Here is a 16429-nt window from a genome sequence, read left to right as displayed (position 1 = left end):
AAACATGGTTCTTGCCTATATAGAGGAGTGTGCTACTAAGCTCAGGCAGAGAGCGCTGGTCTTGGCTTGGCCATCTCAGGGTTGAGCTGCCTCCTCTTTGGCTTGGCAGCAAAGAAAGGTGCCTCTTGGAAGTGGCACTGTGGCTCAAGTTGTAGAGCAAAAGAAGCTCAGGGACAGTGCCCCAGGTTCAAGCTGCATGATCACACGAACACAAAATTCACTATTTATATATGTGTGTGTGTGTATACATATATATGTATGTACGTATGTATATTTTTTAAAGGCTGGAAGCATGGCTCCAGTGGTAGAGTATAAGTCAACTAAGAGCAAAACTCTGAGTTCAAACCCTAGAACTAGCATCAACAACAACAACAAAAAATTTAAGCTGGGCACTGATGCTTCATGGCTGTAATCCTAGCAACTCCCTGAGTCTGAGATCCAAGGATTATGATTTGAAGCCATCCTAGGCTGGAAAGTCTGTGAGACTCTGATCTCCAAATAACCACCAGAAAAATGAAAATGGTGCTGTGGCTCAAAGTGGTAGGGCACAAGTTTTGAGTGAAAAAGCTCAAGGACAGTACCCAGGCCCTGACTTCAAGTCCCACGACTAATGGAGGGTGAGGTGCCTCTCTAGAGTGTGACACATTAGGACATATAGCTAGGAGCTCTATGATCCTGTAGTTCCAGGTGCATAGTTGGTGCTGAGGAAATGTGAGGCCACGTAAAACCTAGAATGGGCATGAGAAAGTGCAAGGCTAACAGTGCACCACAGATGGTTGTGCGGTAAACCTGGATTTACCATAAACCTCTGGGTAGCCATGTAATGTAGCAGGAAGTCTGAATTCAGGCGCACTGGGGGCTAGCCCTTCATCATTGTGTGTATTTAGGCAATTTACTCAACCTCTCTTGAGTTTTAGATTCCTCCATTGTAAATTGGGGACAAAAACACTTCTTGATTATCTGATGTGATACTGAAACAAGATTAAGCTTAGAATGGTATCAAATCCACATGCTTAATCAATAATTATTACCTCTCAGTGGCATAAAACAAGAGATGGGAACCAGTGTTCCCAGGTGTGTGTCAACATTTCCATTTGTCTGTGATTTGTCAATAATTCGATTACTTCCTGGCACTGTCATTGCTCATGCCATGAGGTGATGAGTCTCCAAGTCTGTGACCTATGCCAAGATGTGACCCTGGCCCTGGGGACCCAACCTCTCCTGGCATGAAGCATGCGTAGAGCCCCCAGAGGTCCCGGCTCAGTGCCAGCCATTCCAGCCAGATGCCTATCCATCTGTCCCAGCTCTTCTGTCCCTCCCGCACCATCTGCCTCTACCAATGCCTGTCAGTCTGGATAGAGCTCAGCACTGGAAGACAAATGGCTGTTACCAGAGGCCATTGGGAGGTGATAGATTGCTGTGCCACGAAGCCAGGCGGGCTGGGTTGGGGGTGGGGCATCCTGTACAAACCACCAGGGAATGAATGCCATTCATCACAGTGAGCCTGCTGCCTCCAAGGACAGGTGACACTATGTGGGCTCAGGCATGTCACTCCTTCTGCACATAAAAAGCAAGTTAATGGAGCCTGACCTGGCTCTGGGGTGTTGGGGAGGGCTAGAAGGCTCCCCCAGGCCTCCCTCTCTCTCCACTGGAACGGCAGACTAGCAGAGAGTTGATATTCTTTCCTTTCCCCATCCCAGCTTAGCCAGCTGTGCAGCCCGGTGCCCTGAGCTACCAGTGCCTCCCCAGGCTTATTGCTCCTCCCTCCTCATCCCCCCTCAGGCCTGCTGCCAGCCAAATACATCCTCAGCTCATTATCAACCCTTGCTTTGGCTCAGAGCAGCATCTCTCAGCACATGAGCAAATCTCCCTTCAGAACCACCGTAAAACCTTTTCTTTCAGGAAGCCTTCTTAGATGTACCCCCACTTCTGTCCTAGCTTCTGCCACCTGCATTGTTGTAAGCAATTTTGGGCAAATACCTTCTCTTCTTTCCAGCTATCCTGTAAACACTTTTTTTTTCTTTTTAACAGTACCAGGGATCGAACCCAGGGTCTGGTATTCATTAGACATGTCCCCCATCACTGAGCTACAGCCTATTTTGTTCCCCTGATGACTAACATGGGCCCTGCTATGTAGGAGGTGCTCAATGAATGAATGAATCAAGAAGAGCCTTGAAGAGAAAATAAACCAACACAGGACAGTGAGCTTCCCAAATGCTCCTCAGACACAGCAGGGCCAGCGTTCCGCCTGACAGCAGCCATTCCCAGATCCACACTCAAAAGTTCACAAAGCCACGGCACGGGAAGCCCAGCCACTCCCACAAACTAGCTGAGTAGTTCTGGGGGGAGTTAGGGAATGCTTCATGCCTCAGTTTCCTCATCTGGATGAATGTCGGGTTCTCAGCTCTTCTAAGAATGCGATAACTCTACAAAGCATCTTGCCAATGGCTGGTGTTGGCATTCACTCAGTGTCTTCTACAGGAAGGGAGAGCGCATCTTGTTTTAGAGCACATGAGGAAGCCAGGCTGCCCGCTTACTAATGCTTTTCTGTGCCTCAGTTTCCTTCTGTGTCCGATGAGGAGAGTGGCTAAAGGTTGTTGTGCAAATTGTGTTACTCTATCTCAAAGTTCTTGCCCAGCGCTTGGCATGCATTTGCTGCACAGCATTAGACTTAGCGCACTTTTAGCAGGAGCAGACAGCAGCTTTTCTCCTACATATATCCCTGAGTCTTAGCCTGGCTGCAAGAGCTGGGGCACCCTGCCCTGTTGCCCATCCTAAAGTGGGGGCTTGACTATAGGAGTACTGGCTATGAGCAACTCCTGTACCCACAGCAGAGGCTGCTGTAAACCTTAGGTCTTTTTTCTTCCCTTCAAACTTCAGGATCCTTTCCAACACGGCACTCCACGGAGATACACATCTTGGAGCTTTTAAAGGCAATCTGACAGCTATTGCTGTTCCAGAGTGTGGTTCAATGTGCAGGTCTTGGGAGTCTTGGGGCACAGGACACTGTCTGTGGTGACCTGACATCTTGCAGAGAAAGGATGTGGGTGGGGGTTGACTCACCAGAGACATTGCTGGCTAGGGACAGGCTCTCACAGTGCTGGTTCTGCAGAGAAGTGGAGACGGGGTTCAGCCCCAGGAGGAGAAGGGCCTGTGGGTGGACACAAGGAGGCAAGAAGCACAGTTAGGCAGGTACCCTCAGCAGTCTGGCCAGCTGCTTCCTGCTTCTGCTCCCTTTCCCCTCCTTCTCTTCCCAGCCCCTCTACCCAGGTTCCTGTACTCCCTCCCTCTACATACTCTTAAGCCTAAAAGGTCTAGTGCTGCCCAGCTCAGGGAGAGCTTGGAACAGAAGCAGCAGGAGCTCATGCACGCACACGCGCGCACACACACACACACACACACACACACACACACGCACACGTACGCACGCATGCACATACAGTCATGTATACAAGGCCCTCCCATGACCTCCTGAGCTCACAGGCACTCATTGTGGACCTGTCCTCTCCTAAGCTGTGAATACTCATCTTCTTGTTTAATGAACTGTTGCCTCCTGGACCCTGGTCTCCTCCTGGCGAATTACTGGTCACTACAAACTCCACTCTGCCGTAAACCAAGCCCTTCTGCTTTATAGCAATATTTGTAATGGCAGAGCCTTCCTCACAGATGAGGAAACTGAGGCACAGAGAGGGGAAGCAATGAATGTATCTAGAAAGATGGCTATTTCAGAACCTTTGCCCTTTAAGCTCCCCCAAAGACTCCGGGCCATTCATCCCATAACTGAAGGGTTGCCCCTTCTTGAGCCACCATCTTGACAGATTATTACTAGAGTTTAGCTGGGCCTGGCCTCTGGCCCTATTCTTGCTGTGCTGTTGTAGGCAGGTTATTTGACCTCTCTGTGCCTCAGTGTCCTTGTCTGTAAAAACAAGTATAGCCATCATCTTCCCAGGCTTATAGAATTCTATGTAGTGCGGCCTGTGCCATGAGGGTTGGGGCTGCATTCTGCTTGCTACATTTGAATCTGCTGAACAGACCTGAGGAATGACAGTTTCTAGTCTACAACAGGCACTCAGTAAGGTCACATTTATTGTCTGACTTGAACTTAGCAATAGCTATCTCTATGGCTTAGAGGATAATCAGCTGTTTCTACTGGGATTTCTTTTTTGTTGGTTGGTGCTGGTCCTTGGGCTTGAACTCAGGGCCTGGACTCCGTCCCTGAGCTTTTTTGCTCAAAGCTAGTGTTCAACCACTTGAGCCACAGCTCCAATCTGGCTTTTTTGAGTAGTTAATCAGAGATAAAGAGTTTCATGGGCTTCCCTGCCCTGGCTGGCTTCAAACCAAGATCCTCAGAACCAGGCTCCTGAGAAGCTCAGATTACAGGCATGAGCCACCAGTGCCTGGCTTGTCCTTGAGCTTTTTGCTTTAGACTAGTGTTCAACCACTTGGGCTACAACTCCACTTCCAGCTTTTTTTTGGTTAATCAGAGATAAGAGTCTGATAGACATATCTGCCTAGGTTGCCTTGAACCTCAGCCCTCAGACCTCAGACTCCTGAGCAGCTAGGATTATAGGTGTGAGCCACTGACATTTGGATCTGTGGGGATTTTATTTGTAAGGAGCTCAGAAGTGGATGGGGGTGGGAGGCACACTATAAGTAGCTCCTCCTGGGCTGGGGGTCCTGGGCACAGTGGCCAGCAGGCTTTTGGGTGAGGGGTGCTCTCCTCACTACTTCCCTGCTCCTTCTCCTAGAGCTCTGGGTGCCATGCTCACCCAGCTTTACAAGTAAATGTGAATGTGCAGTTTCTTTCATTTGCCTGTGGCTGTGGTTTGATATTCTCTCTCTCTCTCTCTCTCTCTCTCTCTCTCTCTCTCTCTCTCTCTCTCCCCTTTCCCCCCAGAGGCCAGTTTTCTATGCTTACATATCAGGAATGTCCCCACCCCCCATACTCCATTGGTACCCATACAAACGCAGGCCTTGTGCCCTCTCTCCACCCTACCCTCCAAGGGGGCATGGAAAAGCCCTACTGCTGGTCAGAGCTGGGCTCCCCAACTCGTACAGGAAGCTTCCCGACCCTGCTGGCCCTCAGGCCCATACCATCCCCTCAGCATCTGCCTGAGACCGCAGTGGGGCCTGTTTACCCCGTTCCCTTCAGGCACATGGCTTTTCTACCTGGGGAGAGGGGTCTCTGATCTCTCCAGGCCAAGTTCCAGGCTCCAAAGCAGCACCAGGTCTGCACAGGCACCAGGGCATTCTGAAAACCCGAAGGTGCCAGGTTCAACTCATTAGATCCCGGGCCTCCATGGTGATTAGAACAAACCCATTAGTCTCTCTGGCCCCAAGCAACTCCCAACGCTTTATTAATTAGTAATTAAGCTTCATGGTCTCCAGAAAGGTGGGGAAATACCTTTACTGTCACTTTCCAAATGCAAATGCAGAAGGGGTGAGAGGAGGAAGCCACCAGTTAGGCAAACAAAGGACAAACCACACTTGACAAAGCTACCACTGCTCACTCAACAGGCACAGGAATCCAGCTGCTCTAGCCAGAGACACTTCTAGAAGGAAACTAAGAAGTCTTAGCCCCAGCTTCTCATCCTACCCCCTGCTCACCTCACTTTACAGGTTCGCACATACGCATACACACATATACGAACACAAGCATCAGCCTCAGCTCAGCCACGGGCAAATTAAAGGAACTGGAAATACCTTATTGGGAAATAACAGCCCACCACCTTTATTTAGCTAATCAATCTTTGTTTCCCTCTCTTCCTTTTATTTCCCCTTCTTCCTTTACTTGTGCCAGTACTAAGGCTTGAATTCAGGGCCTTGAGCTCTTGCTCTATTTTTTAAACCATGACTGGTACGCTACCACTTGAGCCACACCTCCACTTCTAGTTTTGTCATGGGGCTTGAACTGAGGGCCTGGATGTTGTCTCTGAGTTTGTTTTTTGTTTTTTTTTTCTCAAGGCTACTGTTTTACCACTGAGTCACAGCTCCAATTTGATTTTGAGTAGTTAATTGGAGATGAGTCTCACAGACTTTCCTGCCAGGGCTAGCTTCAAACTAAGATCCTCAGATCTCAGCCTTTTGAGTAGCTAGGAGTACAGATGTGAACAACTGGCATTCATCTCATTTGCTCTTAAATCAGATAGAAGTGCATGTGACCTAAGGCTTCCTTCAACGCCTCCAATGACTTCCCCATTCCATCATCAGCCCTGGCTGTCTTTTCAGAAACTTTTCTTTTTCTCCCAGTACTGGGAATTGAGCCCAGGGCCTTGCCTATAATAGGAAAGGCTCTCCTAAGTCATGCCTGCAGCCCTTCAGAACCATTGTTATGTGTGTGCTAGAACCGGAGTTTGAACTCAGGGCCTCAACCTCTCCTTAACAATATGGCTCAAGGCTGACACTCTACCACTTGAACCACATCTCCACTTCTGGCTTCTAGCTAGTTAATTAGAGATAAGAGTCTCATAGACTTGTCTGTTTGAGCTGACTTTGAACTGTGATACTCAGATATCAGCCTTCTAAATAGCTAGGATTACAGGAATGAGGCACTGGCACCTGATTCAGAAACTTTTTATTTTTATTTTTGTCAGTCGTGGGGCCTAAACTTTGGGCCTGTGTATGTCCCTGGGCCTGTGTATGTCCCTGAGCTCTTCAGCTCATGGCGAGCACTCTACCACTTGAGCGACAGCTGAGCCATGGTGCCTCTTCTGGTTTTCTGGTGGTTAATTGGAAATAAGAGTCTCACAGACTTTCTTGCCTGGGCTGGCTCTGAACCACAATCCTCAGATCTCAACCTCCTGAGTAGCTAGGATTATAGGCACGAGCCACCAGCACCTGGCTTGAACCTTTAAAAAAAATTTTTTTTAAATAGTTTTACTCAGAATTATTTTTCACAAGCCAAATTCTCAGAACTTCATGAGATCTGCCATTTTCTAGTTAGTAGAGAAACCTAAATAGTGCTGAGAATGTGAAGTTGGCAAAGCACTAGGTTCACTCACTGGCTAATTGCTGACTCTGCAGCCCAGCCTGATAGCCACCAGGCCCCAAACAAACCTCTGTTTCCTTACTAATCTCTGCAAGGCTGCATCTCACACAGGCACGCACAGCTCCATGATGATGACTGCCTTTTGGGTAGATGAACAAAGAGGGCTGGTGGCACCTGTCGCCCAGGCAAGAGAGATGGATGAGCAGAGGAGACAGCAGCACAGGAGCCTGCTGGTGTGTGTGTGTGTGTGTGTGTGTGTGTGTGTGTGTGTGTGTGTGTGTGTGTGTGTGTGTGTGTGTGTGTGTGTGTGTGTGTGTGTGTGTGTGTGTGTGTGTGTGTGTGTAGAGACAGCCTGGTAAGCTGCCTGCTTCAGCCATTGCCCTGGTCCCCTGGCCTCTGCTTGCCCCATCCTGCCCTGGCTAGGTGCAGAGTTGAAGCTGCCACCCCAATTCCCAGTGTGACTTTGGCATAAAGGTTAATCACACCCAGAAAATGCTTATTAGAGACCATAAATAACTACTTGCTGAAGCTCAGTTTGGTCTTTAAGGCATAAAGTGCAATTTCCTTTGACGGAATGATTTGGTGATTGACCTTTCTGGGTGGGACCTAAAGGGCTACAAGAGGAAAGGGAGGGCAGCCCGGAGGCAGCTGTGTCCCTCCCCCCCCCCCCAAAGTTCCCAAGGAACCAGGAGAGGGGCGGGTCTTCCTCTTCTGCCACCACAGGCTCCTCAGGCCTTTTTGTTGGTTGGTTGTTCTGCTGTTTGTGCTGGTAGTGGCATGACCCCTGGGCTTCATGCTTTTGCCCAGCTTGTTTGCTTTATGGCTGGCATCTACTGCTTGAGCCACACAGCTGGTCCAGCTTTTTTTTTTTTTTACTGGTTAATTAGAGACAGAATCTCTTAGACTATTCTGCCTGTGCTGGCTTTGAACCATAATCCTTCCATCTCCACTAGGCTCTCTCTGGGAAGGGGCTTTGTAGCTTCAAAGGGAGGTTTTGTTTTAATGATCAGATTTAGTAATCTCTCTGCCCCCTTGCTGGAATTGGGATTGTATATTCAGGGTGGACTAAGAACCTGATTTGGGGGCTGAAGGCAAGGCTCAGAGATGGGGCACTGCTCAACAAGCACTAGACCCTGAGTTCAAACCCAGTATGGGACGGGGGGGGGGGGGGGGGGGGAGGTGGGCACAGAGACAGACAGACAGACAGACAGAGACAGAGAGACAGAGAGAATAGGAAAAAGGAAGGAATTCAGAGAGGACAACACACACACTAAGAGGGCGATGGCAGGACAGAGTCCATAGCTACATACAGGATACTGCAGAGTTTTGAACATGGGTCTTGGGGTGTACAATGTGACTGTGAAGTGGGCTTCCTAGAGGAGATAAGCTTGAGAATGGTTGGAGCAGAAAAGGCCATGAGGACAGAGACTCCTTCTACCCTTGGATGGGGTTTGGCGGGGAGGGGGGGGGGGGGTCCTCAGACACTGGGCTGAGAGTTCCAAGCTGGTCTCCCAAGCAGCAGACCAGAACTTGTAGCATCATTTACATGTGTGAAAACTGAGGCCTGCAGAAGGAAATTGGGAATCCAGACAGCCCTTCCTCCAAGGCAGTTTAGTTAGGTCAGGGATGGAGCTGGGTCTGGGAGAGCCAAAGAACCTTGATTCTGAGTCCAGAGAGGCCCTAGACTCCCCAGTGTGGTCAGGATCTTGCTTCCCCCCCAACACACACCCCATACCAATGACCCTCAGAGGCTGGGCTCCCAGCCCACACTGCCATCTGCTGGTGAAGGCCCTGGGCGCCTCGGACCACTGTGGCTGCTTTGCACAGTGCCTGTCTTGAGCAAAGACAAGAGGAGCAATCTAGTTGTGTGTGTGTGTGTGAGAGAGAGAGAGAGAGAAAGAGAAAGACAAAGAGAGAGAGAGAGAGAGGGGGGGGGGCTCATAAATCACAATTCCTTGATAAAATTGGCTCCCAGTTGCATTTTAAACCAGGATGTGCTTTGCAGAAATCAAATAGTGCATTCAACTCTTCAAAACCTGCCTGTGCTGCTGGGGGTGGGGGTGGGGGGGTGGGCAGTGTGCATCCATCATGAGCTGCTTGAATGTGTGTGGGGGGAAGGACTCACAGGCAATGTCCCCCTAAACTCTGCAAGACACATACATGCCCAGGGAATGGCTCAGTGGGGGAAGGAGATTGCAAGCCATGTACAGTAAAGCTGAGACCCTCAGAAAGTTATTTTTTTTCCATAGAGGGTAGCAATGTGTCCTTTCTTAGCCATTCTGAATGAGATTTGTGCCCCCCTAAAAGCAGCTCCTTTTCCCTAGCCAGCCTCAGTCCAGGACCTCCTTCTTACATCCTGTTTCTGTGACAGCCACAAGCTGTCAAAGGCAACCCAAGGCCAAGAGCTGGTGTTTCCTCTACAAGTGGGTGAGCAGGGAGAGATGATTCCAGGCAGAGGAGAAATAATTTATTGTTACATTTAATTAACTTAAATTGCTATTGTACAAAGAAGTAAAAACTAGAAGGGAAAATCTGCCTACGTCGAGGGAGAGAGTATATGTCTCTGCCTCTGGGCCTTCTCCCTGGGGCTCTGGGTTCCGAGGTGCCCTAACCCCACCCTCACCCTGTGGTCTTACCCTCTTCTGTCCCCCTAACCTTACGGCAGGGCTGGCCTGTGGGCCACCTGCTCCACTCATCCAGGAGGGCAGTGACAAAGAGATCACTTTGGGTGTCCCAGGTGGCCCTGGAGGTCCCAGGTGGATGCCTGTGTGGGTTATAAGTAGAGCTGGATCTGTTTGGCTATTTTATGAGTGTAAGCCCTAACACATGCTGATGTATGAAGAACTGAATGTCCGACTCAGTGAATGAATGAACAGACTGGTTTCACTTCTGCCTCCAGACCTTGGGCTCTGGGATGATCCCACTACTATCCATCAAGAGCACCCTCTTCCTTTTTCTTCCTGCATGCTCCCCACCACCTTGGACTCCAGCTTTGGGTAGTGAAGGCAGGACTGAGAGGCTGCTGTGAGTGACAAATGTGCTCTGGGATAGGAACTGAGTCACTGCCTGTCCCCTCCAGTGTGCAATGAGGAAGGCTGCGTACCCACGGGGGTGGCTTTCCAGATCTGAACAGACCCTGGCTCTGGGGCATATCCTCTCCCAGGAAAGCAGAAGCTCAGGCCAAGAGCCCCTGTGGACTCTCTTATCTGCCCCTGCCTACCTGTGAGACCTTGGGCAAACTCCTTACCTTCACCTAACCTCAATTTCCACCTCTGGAAATGGGGCTATTTGGGATGAAATAGTGACACTCCAAAACTCTCAGAGAGATTCATCAGTATATGGTATGTATGGTAGAGCAAGGGGCCGGAGGCATGGAGGGCACAAAAGGCACAGATAGATAGCAGCCCTGTCTCTTCACTGGGCAAGGTGCTTCCTTCCACTGAGGTGCTCCCTGATCGGGCCCCTCCCATCAGGAGCACATCACCTTCCCTCACCAGCCTGTCCCCCATATGCATCACTCTGGAGGATGCATAAGGTGCTGGGCCTGGGAGGGATCCCTACCTACCCATCTCCTCTTGCCTCTCACAGCTTACCTCCCCCTGTGACTCAGACTGGCTCATGGATGTGTTTTAGTGTGCATCTTCACTGTACCCTGTGCTCCCTACCTGCCTCCCCTCTCCTGGGCTTAACCTCCATTATCTTCTCAGCCTTCCCTTGTTTTAGCCTGCCTGTCTTCCTTCCTTCCTTCCTTCCTTCCTTCCTTCCTTCCTTTCTTCCTTCCTTCCTTCCTCCCTCCCTCCCTTTCTCCTCCCTTCCTCCTCCCTTCCTCCCTTCCTTCTGCTTTTACTGAAAGCTTGCTCAGTAACCAAAGGCTTCCTCTGAATTTTCTCATTTAATCTTCTCATTCCCCAAAAGTTGGAGCCTTTGCCACCTTGCACCGCACAGATGATGAAGTGGCACATATGGCCACGGGGACTCAGCCTGGGCTGGACACAGGTGGGAGCGGGTCCTCAGCACCTGCTGCCCTGCTGGCCTGCCCTTCTTCCTCTTCCCGAGCCTGCTGCCTGCCTGTCATGTGGCATGGGTTTCCTCTCACTCCCTGAAAGCTTGCCAACATCCTAGGACCCTGTTAGTGGGAAGACTTGAGGAGGATTGAGTTTGATTCTTATTTGAGGAGGGGCTTCTGGCCTAGGCTCTGCTCCTGGGAGCTGGGCTGCTTTGCTCTGTGAGTGGTTGACACTGGGAAATCTCCCTGGCGATGGGGTGGGAGACAGAGCCGAGGTGTGGGGACAGCTGTGGAGACACCAGCCAGGGAGGTGTCACCAGCAGTTGGGCTCTTGGACAGGTGTAAAGTGTGTGTGTGTGTGTGTGTGTGTGTGTGTGTGTGTGTGTGTGTGTGTGTAGTGGGGTGGGTCTCAGCATTGCAGAGGAAGTCATCGAATTTCCAAAGTGATTCACAGCCAGGAAAGGAAGAGGGAGATTGGCAGCGGGGAGCAGATGGGAGCAGACTCAGTAGACTGGAGCAGCTGAGGGGTTTGTAGCTAGACTTCCTGGATGAATGGTGGCCTTCCGAAACCATAGTGGGGGCGGTCTGAGTCAAAACCCACCAAACAGACATTTCAGGCCAAAGTTAGGCACAAGCATGATACAGGCAACTGTCTGTCCTCTGTATCTCTGCCTCTAAATATGAGTTAGACAAACCCAGAAGTTTCCAGACCTGCTTGGCACATAGAATTTAACTTCTCAGGCACAGATAGGAGTCTGTAGTTCTGTAGGAAGGTCAAAGTCTATCTGTCTGTCTGTCTGTCTATCTATCTATCCATCCATCCATACCAGTACTGGGGCTTGAACTCAGGGACTTGCACTCATGCCTGGCCTCTTTTTTTTGGGGCGGGGGAGGGGGTCCCGTCGTGGGGCCTGAACTCTGGGCCTGGGCACTGTCCCTCAGTTCTTTAGTTCAAGGCTAGCGCTCTACCACTTGAGCCACAGCGCCACTTCCGGCTTTTTTCATTTTGGTTATGTGGTGCTGAGGAATCCAATCCAGGGCCTCAGGCATGCAAGGCAAGCACTCTACCACTGAGCCACCTTCCCAGCCCAGCCTGGCCTCTTTTCTCAAGGCTGGTCCTCTACCATTTGAGCCATGGCTCTACTTCTGGCTTTTTTGACAGTTTACTGGAAATAAGAGTTTCCCAGACTTTCTTTCCCAGGCTGGTTTCAAAGTGCAATTCTCAGATCTCAACCTCCTGAGCCACTAGGATTACAGGTGTAAGCCACTGGCACCCAGTTGTGAAGCCTTTCCATTTTGCAATGCTGTCCAGGTGATTCTGAAACATCACTAGAAATGAAATAACTAGACTAGGTGGTCCTGTACCAGTGGCATTTTGCCCCATTACCCTGAGGGAACACTGGGCATGGATGGTGGGGTCCCTTCTTGGTAGCCCAGTGGCCAGGATGCTGCTAGCACATCCAGCAATCCTGAACTGAATGATCTCCACACTGAAGGCCTCACCTGCCCACCCATCTTGGGGTAGGAGAAGACACTGGGAACTGATCCTGGTCCTGCTCTGTCAGCATCTGTCAGATGCTACCCATTGAGTTCCTCCATCACATTCTAGAAGTGAAAAACAAAAACAATCTCTTGCCCCTCACCTCTACCTTCTACCTCTTCATGCTGTTCTCCTTTCTACCCTATCAGCTTCATCCAGAATATTCCTTGTGTCTCCTGCCTTTAACCATACTGTCACTCCTGCTGGGGTTTATGCCCCGCCCCTACTCTCTGCTAGAGAGTCTTCTAAAATCACTCTGCTTCCTCCTCCAGCATGATTTCCCATCTCAGCCCATCTCTCCCTTGTGGTGCCTTTGATCTCTTCTCATTCTCTCTGTCTCTCACTACTGTGAGTTCATGGGGGATCCAGGACTCTTCAACCATATGAGACTTTCCAGTTCCTCAGTTTCCCCCTCCCCAAGGGGCTGAAAACACTCACTAACCAGACTCTATACGAGCTCTGGTCACCTGCATAGAACCTGAGCCCTCGTTCTCATCATGGCTCCTGAGTTCTGCCTGATTCAGAAGGATTCCTTTAAAAATGTAAAACCAAAATGGTTTGAAAAATCAGCCTCACAGTTTGGAGGCATGGCTCGGTTGGTAGGGCACCAGCCAGTGAGCAAAGTGTCAGGTACTGAGTTGGAGTCCAGATCTGGCATTAAAAAAAAAAAAAAAAAAAAAAAGGAAGGGAGGAAGGGAGAAAGGGAGGAAGGGAAGGAGGGAGGGAGGGAAAGGAAAAGTCATCCTCAGAGAATTAATGTCCTCCTGATAAATAAATAAATTAAAAATTAAAATTAAAAAACCAACAGACGGGCTGTGAGGTGGCTCAGTGGTAGAGCGCTTGCCTTGCATGCATGAGGCCCTGGATTCGATTCTGCAGCACTACATAAGCAAAAAGAAAAAAGCCAGAAGTGGCGCTGTGGCTCAAGTGGTAGAGCGCTAGCCTTGAGCTGAAGAGCTGAGGGACAGCGCCCAGGCCCAGAGTTCAGGCCCCATGACCAGACCCAAAAAAACAAACAAACAAACAACAAAAAAAAACCCAACAGACACTGCATGCTCAGCACCTGCTCTGGAGCTGCGCACACAGCTGTAAGGGAGGCCAACCCCTGCTGAACATCTGTGGCACGCACAAGGTTCTGTGGGACAGGTGGCATTGAGTGGCCAGCTCGGGCCAAGGCCCTCTCCCTGGCACATGAGTCTCGGACCCAGTGGCTTATGGAGTCTAGTGCTGACAGCACAGTTTAGACACACTCAGGTTCCAGCCTTGCCCCGTGCCATGGCTCTGGGTAAAGGTGCACATGTGTGCAAGGACAGCACTCTGCTCCAGTAAGGGACTCTGGGGAGAGATGAGGACCCATCTCCAGGAAGGTTAGGAGCCGGGCTGAGGAGGCAAGGCCTCAGGAAACTTGTCAGAAGCTGGGGTCATTGGAGAGCAGGTAAGACTTTAGACTTTGGGGAGGCTTTTGTAGCATCCTGTGGCTTCCTCCTGGCCGATGCTCTGCCAGTGGCCAGGCAGGGTAGAAGTAGTCCAGAGTCTCCACACTTGTCCCCTGGATGGGGTCCTGTCCCTTGATGCCTACCACAGCCCTCCACTTCCCTAGGGGTGGCAATGTGGCAACCTTTGAGGTCCTTTCTCTGAAAATGGCTGGGCCCTGTGGCCTGAGGTAAGAAACACCTGCCAGGAGTGGCAGGGTCATGTGCAGGTCTGAGGAAAGAGCATTGTCTCTTGCTAACTCTGAGGGAGAAGGCCTGGGTTGGAGCCACTCTGCCTTATGAGTTACAATAACCCTCTCTCTGGGTTTTGGTGTCCTCACTACTGAACCATGATGGGGAATAAAGGAGGAAATGGCCTGCCCACCTCCACCCCCAGCTCAAAGAGGGATACCACTGCTACACTGAGCCTCCTCCTCCAGGAAGCCTTCCCAGATTCAAGGTACTCCTCCAGCTCACATGTAGGAAGGAACTTGGGAATTTTCCAGTCTGTAGCAGACTGGCAGGTGGTTCTGCTTGCTGCATGATTCACCTCAAGAGTCTGATGACATCTGACTTGGTCTAGACCCTGCTCTAGGAGACGAGTCTATTGACAACTTGCTTGGATGTCACAGCAAGGATGAATGCACATCAGAGTTTCCAAATGCTTGCTTACCTCTGTGTGTGTGTGTGTGTGTGTGTGTGTGTGTGTGTGTGTGTGTGTTTAGCACACTAGACCAATAGCAAGCCATTTGCAATTGGCAAATGCAACCTTGCCAGCCAGGTAGGTTCTGATCACCTTTTTGAAGTGGTGTTGCCCTTGGCTTGGAGTCCCTGGGTTCACTCCATGGGAGTCTGCCATGCCCTTTATTGTGTGCATCTGGGTGTGTACCTGGGTGGCTTGGAGGAAATGGGCAGGAGGAGGAAGAGAAGGGGTAAAGCAAGCTCAGTGTACAGAGACTAGCCTCCCTCCAACACAGCCTTCCTCTTCTCTCCAAGGACCGGCTTTGTCCAGCCTTGTCTTTGAAAATAAAGCAATGTCAACACCTCTAAGTCTTCCAGCCAGGAAAAAGTAGTCAGGGCAGGCCATGGGGCCATCCAACCTGCCATTCACTCCAGCTTTTGACGCATGACTGCTGGGTGTGTGTCTAACTGTCCCTCTGTCAGGTGCCTACACATGCCTCTTGGGAGAGGAGAGGTGCTAAACACAGCCATCTCTGTGGGGTGGCAGGCAGGGGATACCTGACTCCCCAGGTGCACACACACTTGAGAGAAGAGGGGTACAGACAGAAGACACCCAGTAGGGAGCAGTCAGGACCACAAAGGCCCTCTTTGGGCAGCTGGAGTGGAGGTCTGCCCTGAGGCAGTAGGCTAGGGTGGGGCAGGAGAACCTCCCTCCTCCACCATCCATCAGTGGCCTGGGCCCCAGAGCATCTCTGGGCTCCTTGGAACTCTCCTGTCAGCTGAGGAAAGCTCAGGCAGGATTCCAGAATGGGGGTGCTTGTAAGAAAAGGGTTTCCAGACAATCCCATTTCTGGTCTCGGAACCAGGGGCTCAAGATCTCTTGGGTGCTGGCGGATTGAAGAAAAATAAAGGAAGACTAAGACTGATGTGCAGGCCTTCCTTCTTTCTTCCTTTCTTCCCTTCCTTCCTCTCTCCTTCTCTCCCTCCCTCCCTTCCCTTCCTTCCTTCTTTCCTTCCTTCCTTCCTTCCATTACTCCTTCCTCCCTCCCTTCCCTCCTTCCTTCCTTCCCTCCTTTCTTCCTCCTGCCTTCCCTCCTGCCTTTCTGCTTGTTTTCCTTCTCTCCTTCCTTCCCTTCCTCCCTCCCTCCCTCCCTCCCTTCCTTCCTTCCTTCCTTCCTTCCATTACTCCTTCCTCCCTCCCTTCCTTCCCTCCCTCCTTCCTTCCCTCCTTCCTTCCCTCCTTCCTTCCTCCTGCCTTCCCTCCTGCCTTTCTGCTTGCTTTCCTTCCCTCCCTCCCTCCCTCCTTCCCTTCTTTCCTTCCCTCCCTCCCTCCCTTCCTTCCCTCCTTCCTTCCCTCCCTCCCTCCCTTCCTTCCCTCCTTCCTTCCATCCCTCTTTCCTTCCTTCCCTCCTTCCTTCCTCCTGCCTTCCCTCCTGCCTTTCTGCTTTCCCTCCCTCCCTCCCTTCCTCTTTCCCTCCCTCCCTCCCTCCTTCCTTCCTTCCCTCCTTCCTTCCTGCCTGCCTGCCTGCCTGCCTTCTCACCCCTCAATCATTCCATATTTGTTTGGATATTCATATTCACATTTTTGTCTCTCCCCTTCCCTCTCTCTGCCCCCACCTCTGCTTCCTTAAGACTTTCTCTCATACCAACTTTAACCAAGGGTTTCCAGCTCCTCTTCATCCGTACTCTCTCACTGTCAGTCTGTCTGAAGGCCTATGTTATAATAAAGCTGTCCTCCCTGA

General features: G+C 50.8%; 1 protein-coding gene across 1 annotated transcript in view; it reads right to left on the bottom strand.

Moving 5' to 3' along the window:
* The window catches only part of Crhr1 (corticotropin releasing hormone receptor 1), a 40903-nt gene that overhangs the window by 17709 nt on the left and 6765 nt on the right, over positions 1-16429 (bottom strand). The window contains exon 2 of the mRNA XM_042673849.1: positions 3064-3151. Within this exon, the coding sequence (XP_042529783.1) occupies positions 3064-3151 (88 nt within the window). The remainder of the gene's footprint in view (positions 1-3063; positions 3152-16429) is intronic.

This window comes from Dipodomys spectabilis, unplaced genomic scaffold (genome assembly GCF_019054845.1).
Source record: "Dipodomys spectabilis isolate Male_0828 unplaced genomic scaffold, ASM1905484v1 ptg000018l, whole genome shotgun sequence".
Taxonomy (NCBI): Eukaryota; Metazoa; Chordata; class Mammalia; order Rodentia; family Heteromyidae; genus Dipodomys; species Dipodomys spectabilis.
The sequence above is the reverse complement of the archived record's forward strand: the minus strand, read 5'-3'. Positions and strand labels throughout refer to the sequence as shown.